This window comes from Coregonus lavaretus (genome assembly GCF_964263955.1).
Source record: "Coregonus lavaretus genome assembly, chromosome: 39".
Lineage (NCBI taxonomy): Eukaryota > Metazoa > Chordata > Actinopteri > Salmoniformes > Salmonidae > Coregonus > Coregonus lavaretus.
In genome coordinates, this window is record NC_140026.1 from 18,396,866 (window position 1) to 18,419,845 (window position 22,980).

Below are 22,980 nucleotides of genomic sequence, written 5' to 3' on the forward strand. Positions count from 1 at the left end.
AACAACACTCAGACATTTACAAACAAAGCATGTGTGTATAGTGAGTCCGCCAGATCAGAGGCTGTAGAGATGACCAGGGATGTTCTCTTAATAAGTGTGTGAATTGGACCATTTTCCTGTCCTGCTATGGATTTAAAATGTAACAAGTACTTCTGGGTGTCAGGGAAAATGTATGGAGTAAAAAGTACATAATTTTCTTTAGGAATGTAGTGATGTAAAAGTAAAAGTTGTCAAAAATATTTATAACTTTTAAATATAAATAGTAAAGTACAGATATCCCAGAAAACGACATAAGTACTATTTTAAAGTATTTTTATTTAAGTACTTTACACCACTGTTGATCACAATAAAACTTTTCAGAGTTATGAGTTTTTCTTGTGGTTTCAAGACCTAAATGGCTAGATGCTTTCGAGAAGGCAGTAACAGTGGTCGGGTGCAAGTGGTTGGGTAACGCTGAATGTGCAGATGTCCAACACTGACAGGATGCACACACCAGTGTTTACAAATGGTTATGACCAGCCCAGGGATGGGCAGCTCATTGATTGCATCATTTCCTAGAACATTTAGGCCCAGAGCCAATATAAAGTGTCCTTACTTTAATTACCGGGGACATTATAATAAATCCCATCAGATTCTTGTATCTAATTGGGATGAGTAGAGAATTCACATCGGAAGTGAACATGAACCTTCATTCTTTTATCAAGTATTCTCCTCCATTTAACCTCCCAAGGGATACAGCCATCCCCAAAGGGAATATCTCTTTGGTTTTAATAATGTTCCACCACTTTATATTTCAGGATATTTTCTTTCTCGTATAATCCCAGTTAATTGTGTGGAGACATCCCTTGTCATAGAGCAGTTGATGCCGGCACAGCATTATCAGGGGCCATCTGTGCAAATTTGCAAAATGGATCAGATATCTTCGGCAGCAGACAGCCCCCCCCCCCGCCCGCCCGCCCGCCCAAAAAACAGAGCATATCGAGTAGCTTGGAAAGTCCCAGAGAGAAATGCAGAGCGACTGCCCGTAGATAAAAAAAATAAAAAAGTTCACCCAGTAATGCTATCTGCAAGGTTAGCTCCAGGTAAATATTGCAATCCTTTAGCCATTCCACGGACCTGTGTCCAAAAACAAGCTACAAATGGACAGTACCAAAACAAATGATCTAATGATTCTGTCTCGTCGCAGCAAAATCTGCAGAGCTGGGAAGATTGTATCCCCCATATAAATAACATTCTATTGGTAGCAAGAATTTTATATAATAATTTAAATTGAAAGATTCTAAGTTTTGAATCCGGTGTCGTTTTGCGTATGAGTTCATAAACACTATGCCATGGGATCGGTACGTCAAAAATCTCTTCCCAACTATTTTGCAATCTATATGGGACGGCTGTAAATCCTTTGGTCCTTACATTAAACTGGTATACTTTTTTATTTATCACAGTTTTCTTTAACGAATTATGTTCTTTAATGCAAGGCCGACAGACAAGTTCCTTACTTTATCCCCCTTCCACTTTCCTCTTCCATTTTTGCGGTAAGGCTGCAATTATTTGGTTGTAATTTTGGGTAGTGCAGACATTTCCATATGTTTTTGTTAGCTGCATGTACGACATAGTGGGGGAGAACAAGTATTTGATACACTGCAGATTTTGCAGGTTTTCCTACTTACAAAGCATGTAGAGGTCTGTAATTTTGATCATAGGTACACTTCAACTGTGAGAGACGGAATCTAAAACAAAAATCCAGAAAATCACATTGTATGATTTTTAAGTAATTAATTTGCATTTTATTGCATGACATAAGTATTTGATCACCTACCAACCAGTAAGAATTCCGGCTCTCACAGACCTGTTAGTTTTTCTTTAAGAAGCCCTCCTGTTCTCCACTCATTACCTGTATTAACTGCACCTGTTTGAACTCGTTACCTGTATAAAAGACACCTGTCCACACACTCAATCAAACAGACTCCAACCTCTCCACAATGGCCAAGACCAGAGAGCTGTGTAAGGACATCAGGGATAAAATTGTAGACCTGCACAAGGCTGGGATGGGCTACAGGACAATAGGCAAGCAGCTTGGTGAGAAGGCAACAACTGTTGGCGCAATTATTAGAAAATGGAAGAAGTTCAAGATGACGGTCAATCACCCTCGTTCTGGGGCTCCATGCAAGATCTCACCTCGTGGGGCATCAATGATCATGAGGTGAGGGATCAGCCCAGAACTACACGGCAGGACCTGGTCAATGACCTGAAGAGAGCTGGGACCACAGTCTCAAAGAAAACCATTAGTAACACACTACCCCCTCATGGATTAAAATCCTGCAGCGCACACAAGGTCCCCCTGCTCAAGCCAGCGCATGTCCAGGCCCATCTGAAGTTTGCCAATGACCATCTGGATGATCCAGAGGAGGAATGGGAGAAGGTCATGTGGTCTGATGAGACAAAAATAGAGCTTTTTGGTCTAAACTCCACTTGCCGTGTTTGGAGGAAGAAGAAGGATGAGTACAACCCCAAGAACACCATCCCAACCGTGAAGCATGGAGGTGGAAACATCATTCTTTGGGGATGCTTTTCTGCAAAGGGGACAGGACAACTGCACCGTATTGAGGGGAGGATGAATGGGGCCATGTATCGCGAGATCTTGGCCAACAACCTCCTTCCCTCAGTAAGAGCATTGAAGATGGGTCGTGACTGGGTCTTCCAGCATGACAACGACCCGAAACACAGCCAGGGCAACTAAGGAGTGGCTCCGTAAGAAGCATCTCAAGGTCCTGGAGTGGCCTAGCCAGTCTCCAGACCTGAACCCAATAGAAAATCTTTGGAGGCAGCTGAAAGTCCGTATTGCCCAGCGACAGCCCCGAAACCTGAAGGATCTGGAGAAGGTCTGTATGGAGGAGTGGGCCAAAATCCCTGCTGCAGTTTGTGCAAACCTGGTCAAGACTTACATGAAACGTATGATCTCTGTAATTGCAAACAAAGGTTTCTGTACCAAATATTAAGTTCTGCTTTTCTGATGTATCAAATACTTATGTCATGCAATAAAATGCAAATTAATTACTTAAAAATCATACAATGTGATTTTCTGAAAAAAAAAATTTGTACCTATGATAAAAATTACAGACCTCTACATGCTTTGTAAGTAGGAAAACCTGCAAAATCGGGAGTGTGTCAAATACTTGTTCTCCCCACTGTAACTCCACCAGTCCTACCGATGATATCATTTACGAAGATTATACCTTTTTTTTTTTTGGGGGTAAAAAAAAATAGTTTTTTTGTCAATTAGTATATTTGAGTTTAACCACAATATTTGTTGCATTATTGTTCTGTCGTTTCTGGAGGATTAAATTGAAATTGCAACCAACTTTCTATGGCTTGTTTTAGAAATAGTGATATTTGGGAGATTATTTCCTTTTCAAATAACTGAAAGTGAGAGGTTGTAATCTGAATAAAGTGAAAAAGGCCATTCTTGAACATTGGGTGAGACAATCTTACTAATTTGCTAGAGAACCAGTTCGGATTTATGTATAACTTTTGTATGACTGAAGCTTTTAGTGATAGGTCTAATGCTTTAATATTTAATAATTTCTGTCCTCAGAATTCATATTCATTATATAAATAGGCCCGTTTAATTTTGTCTGGCTTGCCGTTCCAAATGAAATTGAATATTTGTTTTTCATATAATTTAAAAAACTGTTCGCTAGGCATAGGCAAGACCATAAGCAAATAGGTAAACTGGGATAATACTAAAGAGTTAATCAGGGTGATTTTTCCACAAATTGACAGGTATTTACCTTTCCATGGTAGCAAGATATTATCTATCTTTGCTAACTTTCTATTAAAATTTATTGGAGTGAGATCATTTATTTCCTTTGGGATATGTATTCCGAGTATATCCACATCACCATCAGACCATTTTATTGGTAAACTACATGGTAATGTCATAATTTGGTTGTAATCCAGAGAGGTTAGAAAATGTATCTAGACCCTCTATGAGGCTGTGGAGGGATTCTAGTTGTGGATTTAAAAGAAAACATGAATCATCAGCGTACAATGACACCTTTGTTTTTAAGCCCTGGATTTTTAATCACTTGATATTGTTGGATCTGATTTTAATAGCTAACATATTGATGGCCATAATAAATAGATATGCCGATAGTGGACAACCTTGTTTCACTACTCTTGACAGTTTCAAACTTTCTGAGAAATAGCCATTATTTACTATTTTACACTTAGGGTTACTATACATGATTTTGACCCATTTTATAAGAGATCCTCCAAAATTGAAATGCTCCAGGCATTTATATATAAACCCCAGTCGTACTTTATGAAATGCCTTTTTGAAGTCTGCTATTACATTTACATTTTAGTCATTTAGCAGACGCTCTTATCCAGAGCGACTTACAGTTAGTGCATACATTATTTTTAATACTGGCCCCCCGTGGGAATCGAACCCACAACCCTGGCGTTGCAAACGCCATGCTCTACCAACTGAGCTATATCCCTGCCGGCCATTCCCTCCCCTACCCTGGACAACGCTGGGCCAATTGTGCGCCGCCCCATGGGTCTCCCGGTCGCGGCCGGCTATGACAGAGCCTGGATTCGAACCAGGATCTCTAGTGGCACAGCTAGCACTGCATCGCAGTGCCTTAGACCGCTGCGCCACTCGGGAGACACAATGAATAGCAGGCCTGGTTTCCCAGATTTTCCATAGTGTTCTATTGTTTCCAGTACTTGCCTTATATTATCTCCAATGTATCTTCCATGTAAAAAACCTGTCTGATTAGAATGAATAATGTCCGACAATACCTTTTTATTTCTATGCGCTATACATTTTGCTAGAATTTTTGCTTCACAACACTGAAGTGTAAGGGGCCTCCAATTTTTTTAATGGACTGGATCTTTATATTTCCCACTTTTATCCTGTTTCAGTAATAATGAAATCAGACCTTCTTCTTGAGTGTCTAATAATCTACCATTTACATAGGAGTGGTTAAAACATGCTAATATCGGTCCTCTTAGTATATCAAAAAAGTTTTGGTATACCTCGACTGGTATGCCATCCAACCCTGGAGTTTTCCCGGACTTTAATTGCATCCAGAAGTTCCTCCTATGTAATTTCACCTTCACATGAGTCTTTCTGTATGGCTGTTAATTTTACATTATCAATAGAAAAAAATACTCTAAAAAATGAACTTTAAGGGATAGCTAATACAGAAAGAAGTCAGCATATGGGGTAAACTGATTTCCACTTATGACTCAAGGACTGGAGCGGAGGGAAATCCAAAAAGAACACAAACTGAAAAATTCCTGTCTTATTACAAACAAGATAAAGTCAAGGTAAAGCACATTCATCAATAAAACATTGTTTTATAAAGCTAGGGTATTCTGCTGAAGAGGATGGAACATTTGTGGATACTGTATTTCTTGTGATGGTAGAAATGTTGTAATTACACATTCAAGGCACGTTTTGGAGGGTAAGGGGGTTGAAAACATCAAACCAATTACGATAATACAACAGCCAGAAGTGAAGCACTTAGCTGCATAAAACATCCTGTGCGAGGGATGTTATCTGCTACACACCAGCATACACCACATTTCCAACATTGGGAGAGCCAATGTGTTCATAGTCAATTAATTAAGCCCTTCTGATCATTAATCACCATGGAAACAACAGATCCGTAAATTACTGTATGTTGTTCATGCTTGTGACAAGATACACTGACTTTGCTTGTTGTGTATTAGAATCTCTGACATTTATTTCAACGACCCATAGTTTGCAGGAATGTGAGGAATATACGGGATTAATGATTTTAAAGATGTGAGACAGTAGGAGACAAGATTGGTCTTCGTTCAAGGACGATGGGCCTCTCTCGACGTCTGGTATGACCCATGACCTGCTCTAAAAGAGTTATTTTAAATGCGGAAGCGACTCCGTTTACGGGGCAGTGAACAGATCCAACTAATTGGACTGAACAAAGATATGTAAAATACAGTATCCCCCTTAGCCAAGATTAAAAAAGGACCACTGTCATAAAATCGTTCCTACGCCGGGAGTGTGTCCGGGCCAATACAGACGGGAACAGATTATTAAACAAAGCCATTAAAAGTCAGCTGCAAAATCCTGTTTGACCTGGTGTAAAAATGGATGACTTTGCAGAGACTTACTACCTCCGCAAAACTTACCCCTCTTAAATCGTTTGGTAAGACCAAGAGCAAAGTGCTCAAGGAAAATTAAACAGCTCAACCTACTTTTTGAAATGCAGGAGCTCAAAGTTGAAGTTTCGATCGGTTCTTTTACATTGTCCTTTTTTTTTTTTTTACTTGGTCCTATTCGGGATATAGGTAATTAGCTTTATCATCAGCTGAAGTGTCAATCAAATTGCATTGTCTGGCGCGTAGTTGAATTAAGATGTGGTTCAGAGCTTAATGGTATGTTAAGTTGAGTACAATGTCTATGGATTACAATGTCTATTGTGTCTGCTCTGAAGCAGAATGGTTTTCCGAGTGGGGGGGGGGGGGGGGGCTTTCATCTCATAGAAAAATTTGTTTTCAAAACACTAACATGGAGACTCCCATCTCCTCTATTAAAAAGGTGTATGTAAGCAACATAAAACAAATTACAGGAGAACGCGTATGCGGATGAACAAATCGCATCGACTTAATGTGCACCGTGATGCATGATCCTGTAGAACTACTGCCTGTGGAAAGACTACCTACTTAGGCATAATTCAATGTAGAGCTCCCTTTAGTGACAATATGCCTGCTATTCCACGTCTGATATTCCAAGCCATTAGAATAGATTGTACAGTTTGTACATTTGCCTTCAGTCTGTATTCAGCTATACCCCGTTAATTCATTCAGAAGGTAATAAAGGTGCAGGGGAGAACTTTAATATGAATAAAACTGGCAAATACCTTAACACTAAATCATAAGCAGAATGCAATGCTTATTTTCTTTTAGCAAACCAATGTAGGTTTTGAAAAACAGTTCCTTGAGTTGAATACTCATTAAAAAGCGGTCATTTGTTCTAAAGCCGATTAAACAGCTTGAAAATGGTGTATAGAATAGTCTCCTGTAGCTCAGTTGGTAGAGCGCTTGCAAAGCCAGGGTTGTGGGTTCGATTCCCACGGGGGTCAGTATGAAAAATGTATGCACTCACTAACTGTAAGTCGCTCTGGATAAGTGTCTGCTAAATTACTAAAATGTAATGTACATTTAAGCACACAGAAGTGTGCAAAAAAATATGAAACTCATGAATAAAGCAACAAAACCTCTCACTCACATCTGCTTTTGGATGGTTATTTATTGATAAGCTGATTTATCCACTCTGAATTATTAATTTTTCAACTGTTTTTCGTAATGACTATAAAATAAAAACACTGAGCAGAGGTTGTCTAGTGGTTGCCATTGTGTTTGACTTTCCTCTTCAAAGGCCCAGACTGCAGCTTGCAGTAGTTCATATTCCATCAGCAAAATCTACGACAGGTCCTTCAAGGGGTTAAAAACAGCCTATGGCTCCATCCTGTGGCAGGTTTTAGAACTAGAACTATGCCCATGTGTAGTTTTGTGCATCAATCCACATTATTTCTGCACAACAAGAATGTTTTCACTTTTCATGGAAACCAGGGGTGTATTCACGACAAGAGCACACTGTTTTGCAACGGAAACTAGAGTTACTGTTGGACAAACATTTCATTATTTTTGCTTCCATTTGTTTCCTAGTGAATATACCCCAGGTTATCACATGTTGACTGGGTCCAACATAGAGTGTCTGAGGTTTGTCTTTGTGTCCACATGGGTTCGGCCTTTAGAAACAATCCTGTACAAACACAAGCAATGGAATCGGGCACTCCAGGCAGGCCAAATCTTACGGTTTACGTACAGTGAGGGAAAAAAGTATTTGATCCCCTGCTGATTTTGTACGATTGCCCACTGACAAAGACATGATCAGTCTATAATTTTAACGGTAGGTTTATTTGAACAGTGAGAGACAGAATAACAACAAAAAAATCCCCTCTGCAAAACATGACTTAGTACTTGGTGGCAAAACCCTTGTTGGCAATCACAGAGGTCAGACGTTTCTTGTAGTTGGCCACCAGGTTTGCACACATCTCAGGAGGGATTTTGTCCCACTCCTCTTTGCAGATCTTCTCCAAGTCATTAAGGTTTCGAGGCTGACGTTTGACAACTCGAACCTTCAGCTCCCTCCACAGATTTTATATGGGATTAAGTTCTGGAGACTGACTAGGCCACTCCAGGACCTTAATGTGCTTTTTCTTGAGCCACTCCTTTGTTGCCGTGGCCGTGTGTTTTGGGTCATTGTCATGCTGGAATACCCATCCACGACCCATTTTCAATGCCCTGGTTGAGGGAAGGAGGTTCTCACCCAAGATTTGACGGTACATGGCCCCGTCCATCGTCCCTTTGATGCGGTGAAGTTGTCCTGCCCCCTTAGCAGAAAAACACCCCCAAAGCATAATGTTTCCACCTCCATGTTTGACGGTGGGGATGGTGTTCTTGGGGTCATAGGCAGCATTCCTCCTCCTCCAAACACGGCGAGTTGAGTTAATGCCAAAGAGCTCCATTATGGTCTCATCTGACCACAACACTTTCACCCAGTTCTCCTCTGAATCATTCAGATGTTCATTGGCAAACTTCAGACGGGCCTGTATATGTGCTTTCTTGAGCAGGGGGACCTTGCGGGTGCTGCAGGATTTCAGTCCTTCACGGCGTAGTGTGTTACCAATTGTTTTCTTGGTGACTATGGTCCCAACTGCCTTGAGATCATTGACAAGATCCTCCCGTGTAGTTCTGGGCTGATTCCTCACCGTTCTCATGATCATTGCAACTCCACGAGGTGAGATCTTGCATGGAGCCCCAGGCTGAAGGAGATTGACAGTTATTTTGTGTTTCTTCCATTTGCGAATAATCGCACCAACTGTAGTCACCTTCTCACCAAGCTGCTTGGCGATGGTCTTGTAGCCCATTCCAGCCTTGTGTAGGTCTACAATCTTGTCCCTGACATCCTTGGAGAGCTCTTTGGTCTTGGCCATGGTGGAGAGTTTGGAATCTGATTGATTGATTGCTTCTGTGGACAGGTGTCTTTTATACAGGTAACAAGCTGAGATTAGGAGCACTCCCTTTAAGAGTGTGCTCCTAATCTCAGCTTGTTACCTGTATAAAAGACACCTGGGAGCCAGAAATCTTTCTGATTGAGAGGGGGTCAAATACTTATTTCCCTCATTAAAATGCTAAATCAATTTATAAAATTTTTGACATGCGTTTCTCTGGATTTTGTTGTTGTTATTCTGTCTCTCACTGTTCAAATAAACCTATAATTAAAATTAGACTAATAATTTCTTTGTCAGTGGGTAAACGTACAAAATCAGCAGGCGATCAAATACTTTTTTCCCCTCACTGTATTTGAAAGAAAACAAATACTATAACGATGTCTGCTTTCAAATGATAACGCCAGCTTGCCATTGTGCTACCATGATGACAATGACGTCAGAGAATAGTGAATGGCTGTGAATGGTGCTGCCATGGTGATTAGTGAATCACTGCCGAGTGAAAAGTTTCTCTGGTAACAACTTTCAGTCACAAAACAAGAACATCACACAATGTCACTTGTCGCTATGACTAAGCAAGTGGTCTGCAATTAGAATGCCATTGTAGGTTTAAGCCTAATTGATGGAGTGACAACTTAAAAAACGCACGTCATCTTGGCTGCACCCCTCACATTGTTTACTTGCATTATAAAAAATGTAACAATCAAGTTTGTTGAGCTCAGGATAGATGTTCAGATAGACAGATGGTTTGTTCCAAAACTAAATGGTGAGCTGTAACATTTGCACTTCCTTTAACATATTTTTAGAGTAGGACCCGAATACCTGTTAGACCTACTCTCCCCATATGAACCTCCACGCAGCCTACGTTCAAGCCATGCAAAACTGCTCCATGCCCCTAGGACCAGGCTCCGCACAATAGGGGCCTTTTCCTCCTACGGACCACGCCTATGGAACTCCCTTCCTGATGATCTCAGGGCTGTTCAGACTGTTGTGGCTTTTAAAGCTGGCCTTAAGACTCATCTCTATCGGCTGGCCTACCATTTATTGTTGCTTTCGTGATATATACACTATTTATACAAAAGTATGTGGACACCCCTTCAAATGAGTGGAATCGACTACTTCAGCAACACCCGTTGCTGACAACTGTATAACATCGCACACACACCATCAAACACCTTTGGGATGAATTGGAACGCTGACTGCGAGCCAGGCCTAAACGCCCAACATCAGTGACCGACCTCACTAATGCTCGTGGCTGAATGGAAGCAAGTCCCTGCAGCAATGTTCCAACATCTAGTGGAAAACATTCCCAGAAGAGTGGAGGATGTTATAACAGCAAAGGGGGACCAACTCCATATTAACGCCCATGATTTTGAATGAGATGTTTGACGAGCAGGTGTCCACATACAGTGCCTTCGGAAAGTATTCAGACCCCTTGACTTTTTCCAAATATTGTTACGTTACAGCCTTATTCTAAAATGGATTAAAATATTTTTTTAACTCAGCAATCTACACACAATACCCCATAATGAGAAAGCGATAATCAGCAAACCGCTCGCCCACACGACACCATACATATGGTCTGTGGTTGCGAGGCCGGTTGGACGTACTGCCAAATTCTCTAAAACAACATTGGAGGTGGCTTATGGTAGAGATATGAACATTCAATTCTCTGACAACAGCTCTGGTGGACATTCCTGCAGTCAGCATTCCAATTGCACACTCCATCAAAACTTTAGACATCTATGGCATTGTGCTGTGTGACAACTGCACAATTTAGAGTGGCCTTTTATTGTCCCCAGCACAAGGTGCACCTGTCTAATGATCCCGCTGTTTAATCAGCTTCTTGATATGCCACAACGGTCAGGTGGATGGATTAACTTGGCAAAGGAGAAATGCTCACTAACAGGGACGTAAACAAACTTGTGCACAACATTGGAGAGAAACAAGCGTCTTGTGCATATGGAACATTTCTGGGATCTTTTATTTCAGCTCATGAAACATGGGACCAACTCTTTACATGTTACGTTGATATTTTTGTTAAGTGTGATATATATATACACTACCAGTCAAAAGTTTGGACACACCTACTCATTTAAGGGTTTTTCTTTATTTTTACATTGTAGAATAACAGTGAAGACATCAAAACTATGAAATAACATATATATCATGTAGCAACCAAATAAGTGTTAAAGAAATCAAAATATATTTTATATTTGAGATTCTTCAAATAGCCACCCTTTGCATTGATGACAGCTTTGCACACTCTTGGCATTCTCTCAACCAGCTTCATGAGGTAGTCACCTGGAATTCATTTAAATTAACAGGTGTGGAATTTATTTCCTTCTTAATGCATTTGAGCCAATCAGTTGTGTTGTGACAAGGTAGGGGGGGATATACAGAAGATAGCCCTATTTGGTAAAAGAACAAGTCCATATTATGGCAAGAACAGCTCAAATAAGCAAAGAGAAACAACAGTCCATCATTACTTTAAGACATGAAGGTCAGTCAATATGGAACATTTCGAGAACTTTTAAAGTTTCTTCAAGTGCAGTCAAAAAAAACATCAAGCGCAATGAAACTGGCTCTCATGAGGCCGCCACAGGAATGGAAGACCCAGAGCGCCCTCTGCTGCAGAGGATAAGTTCATTAGAGTTACCATCCTCAGAAATTGCAGCCCAAATAAATGCTTCACAGAGTTCAAGTAACAGACACATCTCACCATCAACTGTGTAAATCAGGCCTTCATGGTCGAATTTCTGCAAAGAAACCACTACTAAAGGACACCAATAAGAAGAAGAGACTTGCTTGGGCCAAGAAACACGAGCAATGGACATTAGTCTGTCTTTTGGTCTGGAGTCCAAATTGGAGATTTTTGGTTCCAACCGCCGTGGCTTTGTGAGACACGGTGTGGGAGAACGGATGATCTCTGCATGTGTATTTCCCACCGTAAACTATGGAGGAGGAGGTGTTATGTTGTGGGGGTGCTTTGCTGGTGACACTGTATGTGATTTATTTATAATTCGAGGCACTCTTAACCAGAATGGCTACCACAGCATTCTGCAGCGATACGCCATCCCATCTGGTTTGGGCTTAGTGGGACTATCATTTGTTTTCAACAGGACGATGACCCAACACACCTCCAGGCTGTGTAAGGGCTATTTAACCAAGAAGGAGAGTGATGGAGTGCTGCATCAGATGACCTGGCCTCCACAATCCCCCGACCTCAACCCAATTGAGATGGTTTGGGATGAGTCGGACGGCAGAGTGAAGGAAGAGCAGCCAACAAGTGCTAAGCATATGTGGGAACTCCTTCAAGACTGTTGGAAAAGCATTCCAGGTGAAGCTGGTTGAGAGAATGCCAAGAGTGTGCAAAGCTGTCATCAAGGCAAAGGGTGGCTACTTTGAAGAATCTCAAATATGAAATATATTTTGATTTGTTTAACACATTTTTGGTTATTACATGATTCTATATGTGTTATTTCAGTGTTGAAGTCTTCACTATTATTCTATAATGTAGAAAATAGTAAATATAAAGAAAAACCCTGGAATGAGTAGGTGTCCAAACTTAACTGGTACTGTACACCATAGGATGCTGCTGAAGGGAGTAATAATGGCTGGAATTGAGTAAATGGAACGGTATCAAACATGGAAACCATGTGTTTGATACCATTCCATTTATTCCATCCATAAATATGAGCCCGTCCTCCCCAATTAAGGTGCCACCAACCTCCTGTGATGTAAACCTACTTCACTATGGCAGTCTGCCTGTGTGATGAAGAAATAGCATATTATCCAGGGCCAATGGTTGGATTTAATGTTCTCACTCCAAAACTCATGCTCTCTGTAAAAGTATTCCAGACTTTAATAAAAAGTAACTTGTTCTTCCCCCTATACTCTGGTGAGTCTGCTGGGCTATGGAACTCTAGAGCAGCACATCAAAAAACCTGCCACCCTGTTGTCAGCTATCCGCAGACCGTTCCCTGAGGAACGATGGATCTATCTAAGCTTTCAATGGCCACATTTTGGAGCTGACCAAATGCATTTAAGTTTAGAATAAACAACTCATTTTCATTTTTATTGTAAGATTACTGATATGACGACTGTTTGATGCAAGATTATTAATGTTTGTAAACTCCTGAGCTGCATGTGGGAGAGAGGACAAGGACACGCCATGAGTTATAGAGGTCACTGGTGTGTGACAGAGCGTCGGGGTGCCAAGATAGATTGGGGGCAACTTGTGATAATCTTAGAAGGTGTACGTGATAGAATGGCCTGGCTAGGGTGCCACATGATACCATGTATGGGGATACTATTGTAGGAGATGAGTGACACTCAATAATGATTGGCAACTGTGGGATAGAAGTAGCTTGGAGAGCATTATATAAACAGAGATTTTCTATGGAAGTCATTCAGATGGCAGGAGGCTACGTCCGTACCGCCTGTCATTGAATCCAGTACTGAATTAAATAATGATGAATCAACTCTTAATCTGTATCCCATATTGTCTTACATCCTGAAGTACTTGATACCAGAGAAACTCGACATAACAATTACAAAACAATAAATTATTCATAGCATGTTTGTCCCATTGGCCTTCACATTGAGATGGCTCCTGCCTTATGAGCCATTCCGGCTTGCACAAGCCAATGATTCGTGCAAGGCCACCTACCTACATAATAAAATAAATAATACAGTGAAAATTACAGTACAAAATAAATACAAATGTCTGTCTTCAGAATGGCTGCAAGACAGAGAGACTGTTCTGTCTTCCCAGGTAAGGCCCTTGCTTCTGGTACCACTGAAGGCCCCATTATTCAGTCAGGCAGCTTGAAGAAGATGTGTCATCATCCAGGCCCTTGTCACAACATGCAGTGTTCTGATAGGGAGATGACAAAAGGTACATGATACATTTATTATCACCAAAGCCATGTTAGCGTTCACTGCACGTTGCTGAACAGTTCAACCCTTTTGTTAGTGTCATATTGATATATGGAAATTCACATACAATATTCAGTTAATAAGCATTGACTAATACCTCCAGGGTCCTGTGGTGAAACGACCACGATGCAAGGTATTGGGCAACAGCTTTCTTCATGGGCCCATATTCACAAAACGTATTCAGAGTAGGAATAGTGATCTCGCACCAGCTCCCCCTTCAATGTAATCATTTTCATTGTGGTCTAAAAAGGCAAAACTGATCCTAAATCAGTACTCCTACTCAGATGCTTTGTGAATATGGGCCCACCACTGCGACAACACCAAAAACATAAGGATTAGCCTAGTCAGTAACTTAGCTAACTAATGAAACACTCATGTAAATGTACACAAGCCTATTCAGCCAAATTATACAAAAAATCTACTTTGTCAGTCACCAATGCATCATTACACAGGCAGGGGAATGAAGTAGCTTGACAAAAAATGTTCAATAGTCAGTAACTAGTCTTTAAAGTATAGTTAGCAAATATACACTGTGTACAAAACGTTAGGAACACCTTTCTAATATTGAGTTGCACCCCCTTTTGCACTCAGAAAAAGCCTCAATTCATCAGGGCATGTACTCTACAAGGTGTCAAAAGTGTTCCAAAGCGATGCTGGCCCATGTTGACTCCAATGCTTCCCACAGTTGTGTCAAGTTGGCTGGACGTCCTTTGGGTGGTGGACCATTCTTGATACACACGGAAACTGTTGAGCTTGGAAAACCCAGCAGCTTTGCAGTTCCTGACACACTCAAACCGGTGTGCCTGGCACCTACTGCCATACCCCGTTCAAAGTCACTTAAATATTTTTTCTTGCCTATTCACCCTCTGAATGGAACACTTACACAATCCATGTCTCAATTGTCTTAAGGCTTAAAAGTCCTTCTTTAAACTGTCTCCTCCCCTTCATCTACACTGTGTATAGTTATTTTCTAGAAACCTGGCTACAGTCCACTTAGCTAGCTAGGGTGAACTCAGACTGATGGTTTGAGTTAGGTAACGTTAGCTAGCTTTCCCCCAGCAGTTTCAATCTAGCTAATGACATTTTTTAATCAACTTTATCAAATCAGATGGATAGCTAGCAAATATATTTGTTCCCCCCCCTCACATCTAAAGCTCACTGATACAGCTTGCCAGTTGCTAGTAAAGTGTGATTTGTAATTCAAAAGCCAGCTAGCAATGTCAAGTTAATGCATTTTACCCAAAGAAATCATGTACACATAAAAGAGACAATTACCTTCAAGCAGATAATGTTGGCTTTATTCTCATACTTCAGGCCGAGAAGTGCTACCTGTTTGTGGAAAATGCTTCTTCTCCAGATGTTGTCCCCAGTCAGCTCCAGTCTTCATCTGAACTGACGTCATAGGCTGTGTCAAGTACTTGAGGGGGTGTTTGTTGCTTACTAGCGCACGTGCTTCACAAATTGTTTCCTCTAGCAGCCCGGGGGGGGGGGTCTGAATACTTACATAAGTATTCAGACCCTTTGCGAAATTGAGATCAGGTGGATCCTGTTTCCATTGATCATCCTTGAGATGTTCCTACAACTTGATTGGAGTCCACCTGTGGTAAATTCAATTAATTGGACATGATTTGGAAAGGCACACACCTTCCAAAATCACAGTTGACAGTGCATGTCAGAGCAAAAACCAAGCCATGAGGTTGAAGGAATTGTCCGTAGAGCACCGAGAAAGGATTGTGTCGAGGCACAGATCTGGGGAATGGTACCAAAACATTTCTGCAACATTGAAGGTCCCAAGAACAAAGTGGCCTACATAATTCTTAAATGGAATACGTTTTGAACCACCAAGACCCTTCCTAGAGCTGGCCGCCCGGCCAAACTGAGCAATCGGGGGAGAAGGGCCTTGGTCAGAGAGGTGACCAAGAACCCGATGGTCACTCTGACAGAGCTCCAGAGCTCCTCTGTGGAGATGGGAGGAACTTCCAGAAGGACAACCTTCTCTGCAGCACTCCACCAATCAGGCCTTTATGGTAGAGTGGCCAGACGGAAGCCACTCCTCAGTAAAGGACTCCCAGACCATGAGAAACAAGATTCTCTGGTCTGATGAAACCAAGATGGAAATCTTTGGCCTGAATGCCAAGCGTCATGTCTGGAGGAAACCTGGCACCATCCCTACGATGAAGCAAGGTGGTGGTAGCATCATGCTGTGGGGATGTTTTTCAGGGGCGGGGACTGGGAGACTAGTCAGGATCAAGGGAAAGATGAACGGAGCCAAGTACAGAGAAATCCTTGATGAAAACCTGCTCCAGAGCGCTCGGGACCTCAGACTGGGGCGAAGGTTCACCTTCCAACAGGACAACGACCCTAAGCACACAGCCAAGACAATGCAGAAGTGGCTTCGGGACAAGTCTCAATGTCCTTGAGCGGCCCAGCCAAATCCCGGACTTGAACCCAATCGAACATCTCCGGAGAGACGTGAAAATCGCTGTGCAGCGATGCTCCCCATCCAACCTGACAGAGCTTGAGAGGATCTGCAGAGAAGATTGGAAGAAACTCCCCAAATACAGGTGTGCCAAGCTTGTAGCGTCATACCCAAGAAGACTAGAGACTGTAATCGCTGCCAAAGGTGCTTCAACAAAGTACTGAGTAAAAGGTCTGAATACTTACGTAAATGTCATATTTCAGCTTATTTACTTATTTTTGCAAAAAGACTTATAACAGTTTTTGCTTTGTCATTATGGGGTGTTGTGTGTAGATTGATGTTGGGAAAAAAGCTATTTAATAAATTTTAGAATAAGGTTGTAACGTAACAAAATGTGGAAAAAGTAAAGGCGTCTGAATACTTTCCGATTGCACTTTATATTTTTTTAAATAACATTGTCTCTGAACATAACTAAAGTTATGGAACATTTTCTTAACACTCTGAACAGTTTGAGAACGTGTCTTCAAACAGAACCATGAGGAAACCTGTAGGAGACATTATACTTAAGTACTGAAATTCCCACAGAAGAAAGTTGGTATCACTTTACACTCGTACCCGTTTACGGGTTGAAAATGGCAGATTTGGGCACTGATAACCATCTAAATTGAAAAGCAGTGGCTGTACAGTAACATGCCGTCAGAGCTCTGGCTCTGCGCTTCACAGCACTGTATGAGTTTTGACTGACAACCATTCTGAACTTGAGCACCTTGCGCGACAACTTGCCCCATCCCTCCCGCTAATTGGGCAACTTTTGCAAATGTTTTGATGTCCGAGCGAGGGAATGCTGTAAATTAATCAATGTTTATGATCACTATGTTTTATGTAGTTACAAGATGACATGGCGTCATACCCTTGGTTGTTCTGAACAGAATGAGCCTATGTTTGTCTATTGTGAAGAAAAAATTATCCGCGGAACACACACTTGAATGCACTAATGACTCCTTTCTATGTGCACAACAATTATGATCACTTTCCTTGAATTGTTTTGTGACGGTCTAACACTAATATCGTATGTTATAACTTAGCTAGTCATGTTGGCAGTAAAACAGGCTTTCAAGTGATTCCCACCTGACCCAGATTGTGATTTATAAAATGACCGGAAACAGTAATTGTAATTGTGAGGGCAGGGATGCAGGGCTGCTTCCAAACATAACAAATACAAGTGTGCTTGCTCGTTCCTCAACGGCACAGCTAGGAGAGCTCAAAAAAGCACCTTATAGGCCTAGTTGAAGACTCTTCTTTGAGTCATAAAGGTGCATTGAAATTACTTCAGAACTGTGCACAATTTGGAGAGGTGTGTGGCCACTTAGAGACATCAGTTAGTACCCCAACTCAAACCCTTGTCATTCTTTTGTCTTATGTTGCACCTACCCCACATTTTCCAGAAATATTCTCATCATGTTACTGAATATAGCCTATCCAGAGTATTTTTAGATTTCATTATCAACAAATGTGGCAAAAAGTACAGTAAATGTAAAATTCACATAAAATCAGTGTAATGTAAAAATTAAAGTAATGAAATACCAAGAACAGTTTTTTTGTCAAGTTCCTTAAAAATGTGCTGAGAATGTTCCAAAGCCAAGCAAATATTCTGCAGCACTCCCAGAAAGTTGTGGGAAGGTTGTGGGAAGGTTGTATGCAAAATAACCACGCTCTCACCAACCTCTAAGACACATATGGTTCTCAGAGCATTATGTGTTAGCTGGGCATTGTTTTGACTCTCTTGCCAATCATCATCTCGGTTCACCTGTCGTTGCGTATTACAACTATCTATTTCTCACCCTCTCACAGTTTGACTACTTTGTACTGGATATGTGAATGACTAGCAAAATAATGAAATCTTAGTGGTCATAGAAAATGAAATAGCTAAGAGAGCACAGTCATGACCAAAGGGCATTTGATCCAGAGGGAACTACAGATTCAAATATGTTAACAGAATCAATGCCTAACCTGTTGACTATTTCTTAGGATGCATAAAAAGTACATAAATAGCTATGAAAACACAATTCTAGTCTGCAACAGGAGCTATACTTAACTTTAACCAAGACATCAATAAGGAACCAGACAAGTCCACAATTAAGTTGAATAGTTTGAGTAGTGACAGAGCTAAATTAAATCAGCTTCTACAAACTGTGCAATCAAATACAACTACGAAGTTACATTCAACAAGGTCGGACAAACCTCTCGTTCAAAAAAGTCCTCAAAGCGACTTTAGGGCTCTGACAAAACAACAAAGAGAGAGTCTTGGTTCTATCTTACCGTCGTTACCAGTCTCTAAAAGTCCAAACTGCTCCAGAACCTTGACAAAGAGGACCACCACCACTAACACCACGATCATCTCCAGCCCCTCCAGGTTCATGGTGATCGAGTCAGTCGGGTCATGGGCTGCGCATGGCCACGGTCACAATCACAGAGCTCACTGCCCGTCTACAGGCCAGTTACCTCCACTTAGAGAGCCAGCATCTCAGACTTGATGAGACACCGTAGAGAGAGAGAGAGAGAGAGAGAGAGAGAGGGTGGGGGGGGTGAGAGGTTAGGGGAGTAAGAGCAATGGGAAGGAAACAGGAGAGAGGGTGAAGAAACTAACAAAAATAGAGGAAGAGGGAGAGCGAGAGAGCAAGGGAAATGGAGCGACACAAAGACAAAGAGCGAGAGAAAAATGAAAGGGGGAGAGAGAGAACAAGTTGCCAGGGGCTGTGGGGATTACCAAACCCCTCGTTATCTTTTCCCCACAGTGGGACACACCAATGCTGCAGAAAGGACAGCAAATCACATCCCAGCATAGGAGGGTCATATAGGAGCCACTCCCCAAACCCCCTGTTCCCCCCTCCTGGGCTATCCCATGACCCCATGGATCAGGGAAAGTCCAAAAGGCAGCTCTCTAGGAATAAGGCACTTCTCAATACAGTACATTCCATAATGGTCCAGCACGAACAGAAGGAAGCATTCTGAATAGCCTGTTGCTATGGTGACAGTAAACATTTACAGAACTATAGAGGTATTTGAGCACCTGTGTACGTTTACCAAAGCACATGGTACAGTAATGGGGAAAAAGTGTTCACGGTGAAACACTGTCCACTTTATCCTTTTCTGTACTCATCTACGTTTAAAAGCTTTACAAGTTGGAAATAATAAAAACACCTGGGACCAATGATCTTATTCTGTATTAAAGGGCATTTCCTTCTAAAACGCATAACTAGGTAACCGCGTAACATTGAAACCATCAAAGTATGGTAAGTTACATAAGAACAGTGATAAACCCGTAATTAAGTATATAGTAAATTATTTCTCAAAATATCCTATTCTGCAATTACTACCCAGAATTCACTACACGGTTTCAAACGATTCAAAGGAATTGGAGGAAACTTTCTTTTTACTGATAGTGTGTGACTGCCCATTGCAGTCACATGGCCACTTAAATGGGTCTCTTTCCTCCTCTTTAACTGTTGTAATAATGACATTATGCATTAGGCTTGATTGCGACGATATAGCCTCTCAGGTTGTTTAGGCAAATGTAATTAACATGTTGGCCTGCGCTGCGCTGCCCTCAAACATTAGCAAGGTAAATGCATTAGCCCAACTTGATTTATGAATCCACTTTGATAAAAAGGGGTCTAAATAAGTATATAAACATGGTTTGTTCTAATGGGAGAGAGTTTAATTGAAAGCACGGTTATTTTTGTACTGGCGTTTCATGGAGATATTAATTGTAATATTTAGAAATATAGTCATTCTATCGTTCTTAAAACATGCACTCTTGACTGGAAGCCTTCGCTCATGAAGTGGAGTATGGGCCTCTTACCTTTTCGATATTGCAAAAGAGGAAAAACTTGGTAACACTTTACTTGATACCCAGTTTCATAACATGTTATGACACGGTCATAACCATGTCACAATGTCATAACAGCTGACATAACATGTCATAACCTGTCATAATATGGTCATAACACGGTCATGACCCATACATTTACACCTGTTGTGACTTACAGTACCAGTCAAAAGTTTGGACACACCTACTCATTCCAGGGTTTTTCTTTATTTTTACTATTTTCTACATTGTATAATAATAGTGAAGACATCAAAACTATGAAATAACACACATGGAATCATGTAGTAATCAAAAAAGTGTTAAACAACTTAAAATATATGTTATAGTTGAGATTCTTCAAAGTAGCCACCCTTTGCCTTGATGACAGCTTTGCACATTCTTGGCATTCTCTCAACCAGCTTCATGAGGTAGTCACCTGGAATTCATTTCAATTAACAGGTGTGCCTTGTTAAAAGTTAATTTGTGGAATTTATTTCCTTCTTAATGCGTTTGAGCCAATCAATTGTGTTGTGACAAGGTAGGGGGGAATACAGAAGATAGCCCTATTTCGTAAAAGACCAAGTCCATATTATGGCAAGAACAGCTCAAATAAGCAAAGAGAAACGACAGTCCATCATTACTTTAAGACATGAAGGTCAGTCAATACGGAAAAATTCAAGAACTTGTCAAGTTTTTTCAAGTGCAGTCGCAAAAACCATCAAGCGCTATGATGAAACAGGCTCTCATGAGGACCGCCACCGGAAAGGAAGACCCAGAGTTACCTCTGCTGCAGAGGATAAGTTCATTAGCGTTAACTGCACCTCAGATTGTAGCCCAAATAAATTATTCACAGAGGTCAAGTAACAGACATCTCAACATCAACTGTTTAGAGGAGATTGTGTGAATCAGGCCTTCATGGTCGAATTGCTGCAAAGAAACCACTACTAAAGGACACCAATAAGAAGAAGAGACTTGCTTGGGCCAAGAAACACGAGCAATAGACATTTGACCGGTGGAAATCTGTCCTTTGGTCTGATGAGTCCAAATTTGAGATTTTTGGTTCCAACCGCTGTCTTTATGAGATGCAGAGCAGGTGAACGGATGATCTCCGCATGTGTTGAACCCACCGTGAAGCATGTAGGAGGTGGTGTGATGCTAAACTAGCTAGACGCGAACTAGCTAAATCGATTCAGTAGCTAGCTTTACACTTAACTAGCTAACAGTAGCTACTAAGGGTAAGTTTATAACCTACATTTATTTTTATTTTACATACTGGTAACCAGAGTCGTTTAAAAGGAATTCACGACATGGGTGACTAGTTAACATTAGCTTGGCTTTCTCTGTGTGTTTCATACCGTGGGAGGAGGGGTTGGTTCGTTGACAGGGAGCGATGGCTAGCTAATATGCTAACTATTCTAGCTAGCTAACTAACTAACTGGCAGAATAAGTTGACGACGTACTCACTCAAACTGTCAAAACGAACCACAAAACTTGACACAAAGTTAGACACGGACACGAATGATCTGTTTAGCGTGTTAACACACTATTGGTAGTTTGTTGTAACCGAGTATTGGCGCTAAACCGTGTGTTATTGGAAGCTAGCATGCTAGTTAGCTATGGCGTCATAGGATACGATGCCCTGGGCGGTTTTCACGGAAGAATACTGTACCAAGTTAGCTAGCTGAAAAAACTAAGTTAGAGTCTATTCCTAGAAAACATGGAACCGCTGTAGTTTACAACAATTATAATTTCTAAAGTGGAATTTGGGAGAGTTATATTTCAGTGCTTCAGTGAAAGGTAAGTGAGGGACGCCCCGCTCTCTCGCTTTCCCAGATGTTTAGTTAATTTCATTCCGATCTTCTTTGCATTATTGTAGCCTTTTCTGTAGCCTGTCAACTATGTGTCTGTCTATCCCTGTTCTCTCCTCTCTGCACAGGCCATACAAACGCTTCACACCGCGTGGCTGCTGCCACTCTAATCTGGTGGACCCTGCGCGCACGACCCACGTGGAGTTCCAGGTCTCCTGCAGCCTCTGGAACTGCCGTTCTGCAGCTAACAAGGCAGAGTTCATCTCAGCCTATGCTACCCTCCAGTCCCTCGACTTCTTAACGGAAACATGGATTACCACAGAAAACACTGCTACTCCTACTGCTCTTTCCTCGTCTGATCATGTGTTCTCGCATACCCCGAGAGCATCTGGTCAGCGCGGCGGTGGCACAGGAATCCTCATCTCTCCCAAGTGGACATTCTCTCTTTTCCCCCTGACCCATCTGTCTATCTCCTCATTTGAATTCCATGCTGTCACAGTCTCTAGCCCATTCAATCTTAACATCCTTATCATTTATCGCCCTCCAGGTTCCCTTGGAGAGTTCATCAATGAGCTTGACGCCTTGATAAGTTCCTTTCCTGAGGATGGCTCACCCCTCACAGTTCTGGGTGACTTTAAACTCCCTACGTCTGTCTTTGACTCATTTCTCTCTGCCTCCTTCTTTCCACTCCTTTCCTCTTTTGACCTCACCCTCTCACCGTCCCCCCCACCCCCTACTCACAAGGCAGGCAATACGCTTGACCTCATCTTTACTAGGTGCTGTTCTTCTACTAAATCTCACTGCAACTCCCTCCAAGTCTCCGACCACTACTTTGTATCCTTTTCTCTCTCGCTCTCCTCCAACACTACTCACTCTGCC

At 41.5% G+C, this 22,980-nt stretch overlaps 1 protein-coding gene across 4 annotated transcripts in view; it reads right to left on the minus strand.

Annotated features, from left to right (window-relative positions):
• Positions 1-22,980, minus strand: part of LOC311113217 (Kv channel-interacting protein 4-like) — a gene marked incomplete at its 5' end in the record, with an annotated part of 275,296 nt that overhangs the window by 74,945 nt on the left and 177,371 nt on the right. Inside the window, one exon of one of the 4 annotated variants that reach the window (XM_084156420.1) lies at positions 18,745-18,844. The exons of the other annotated variants lie outside the window; for them this stretch is intronic. Within the exon in view, the coding sequence (XP_084012546.1) occupies positions 18,745-18,844 (100 nt within the window). Of the gene's footprint in view, positions 1-18,744; positions 18,845-22,980 lie in introns of those variants that run through there. 4 annotated transcript variants of the gene reach the window in all.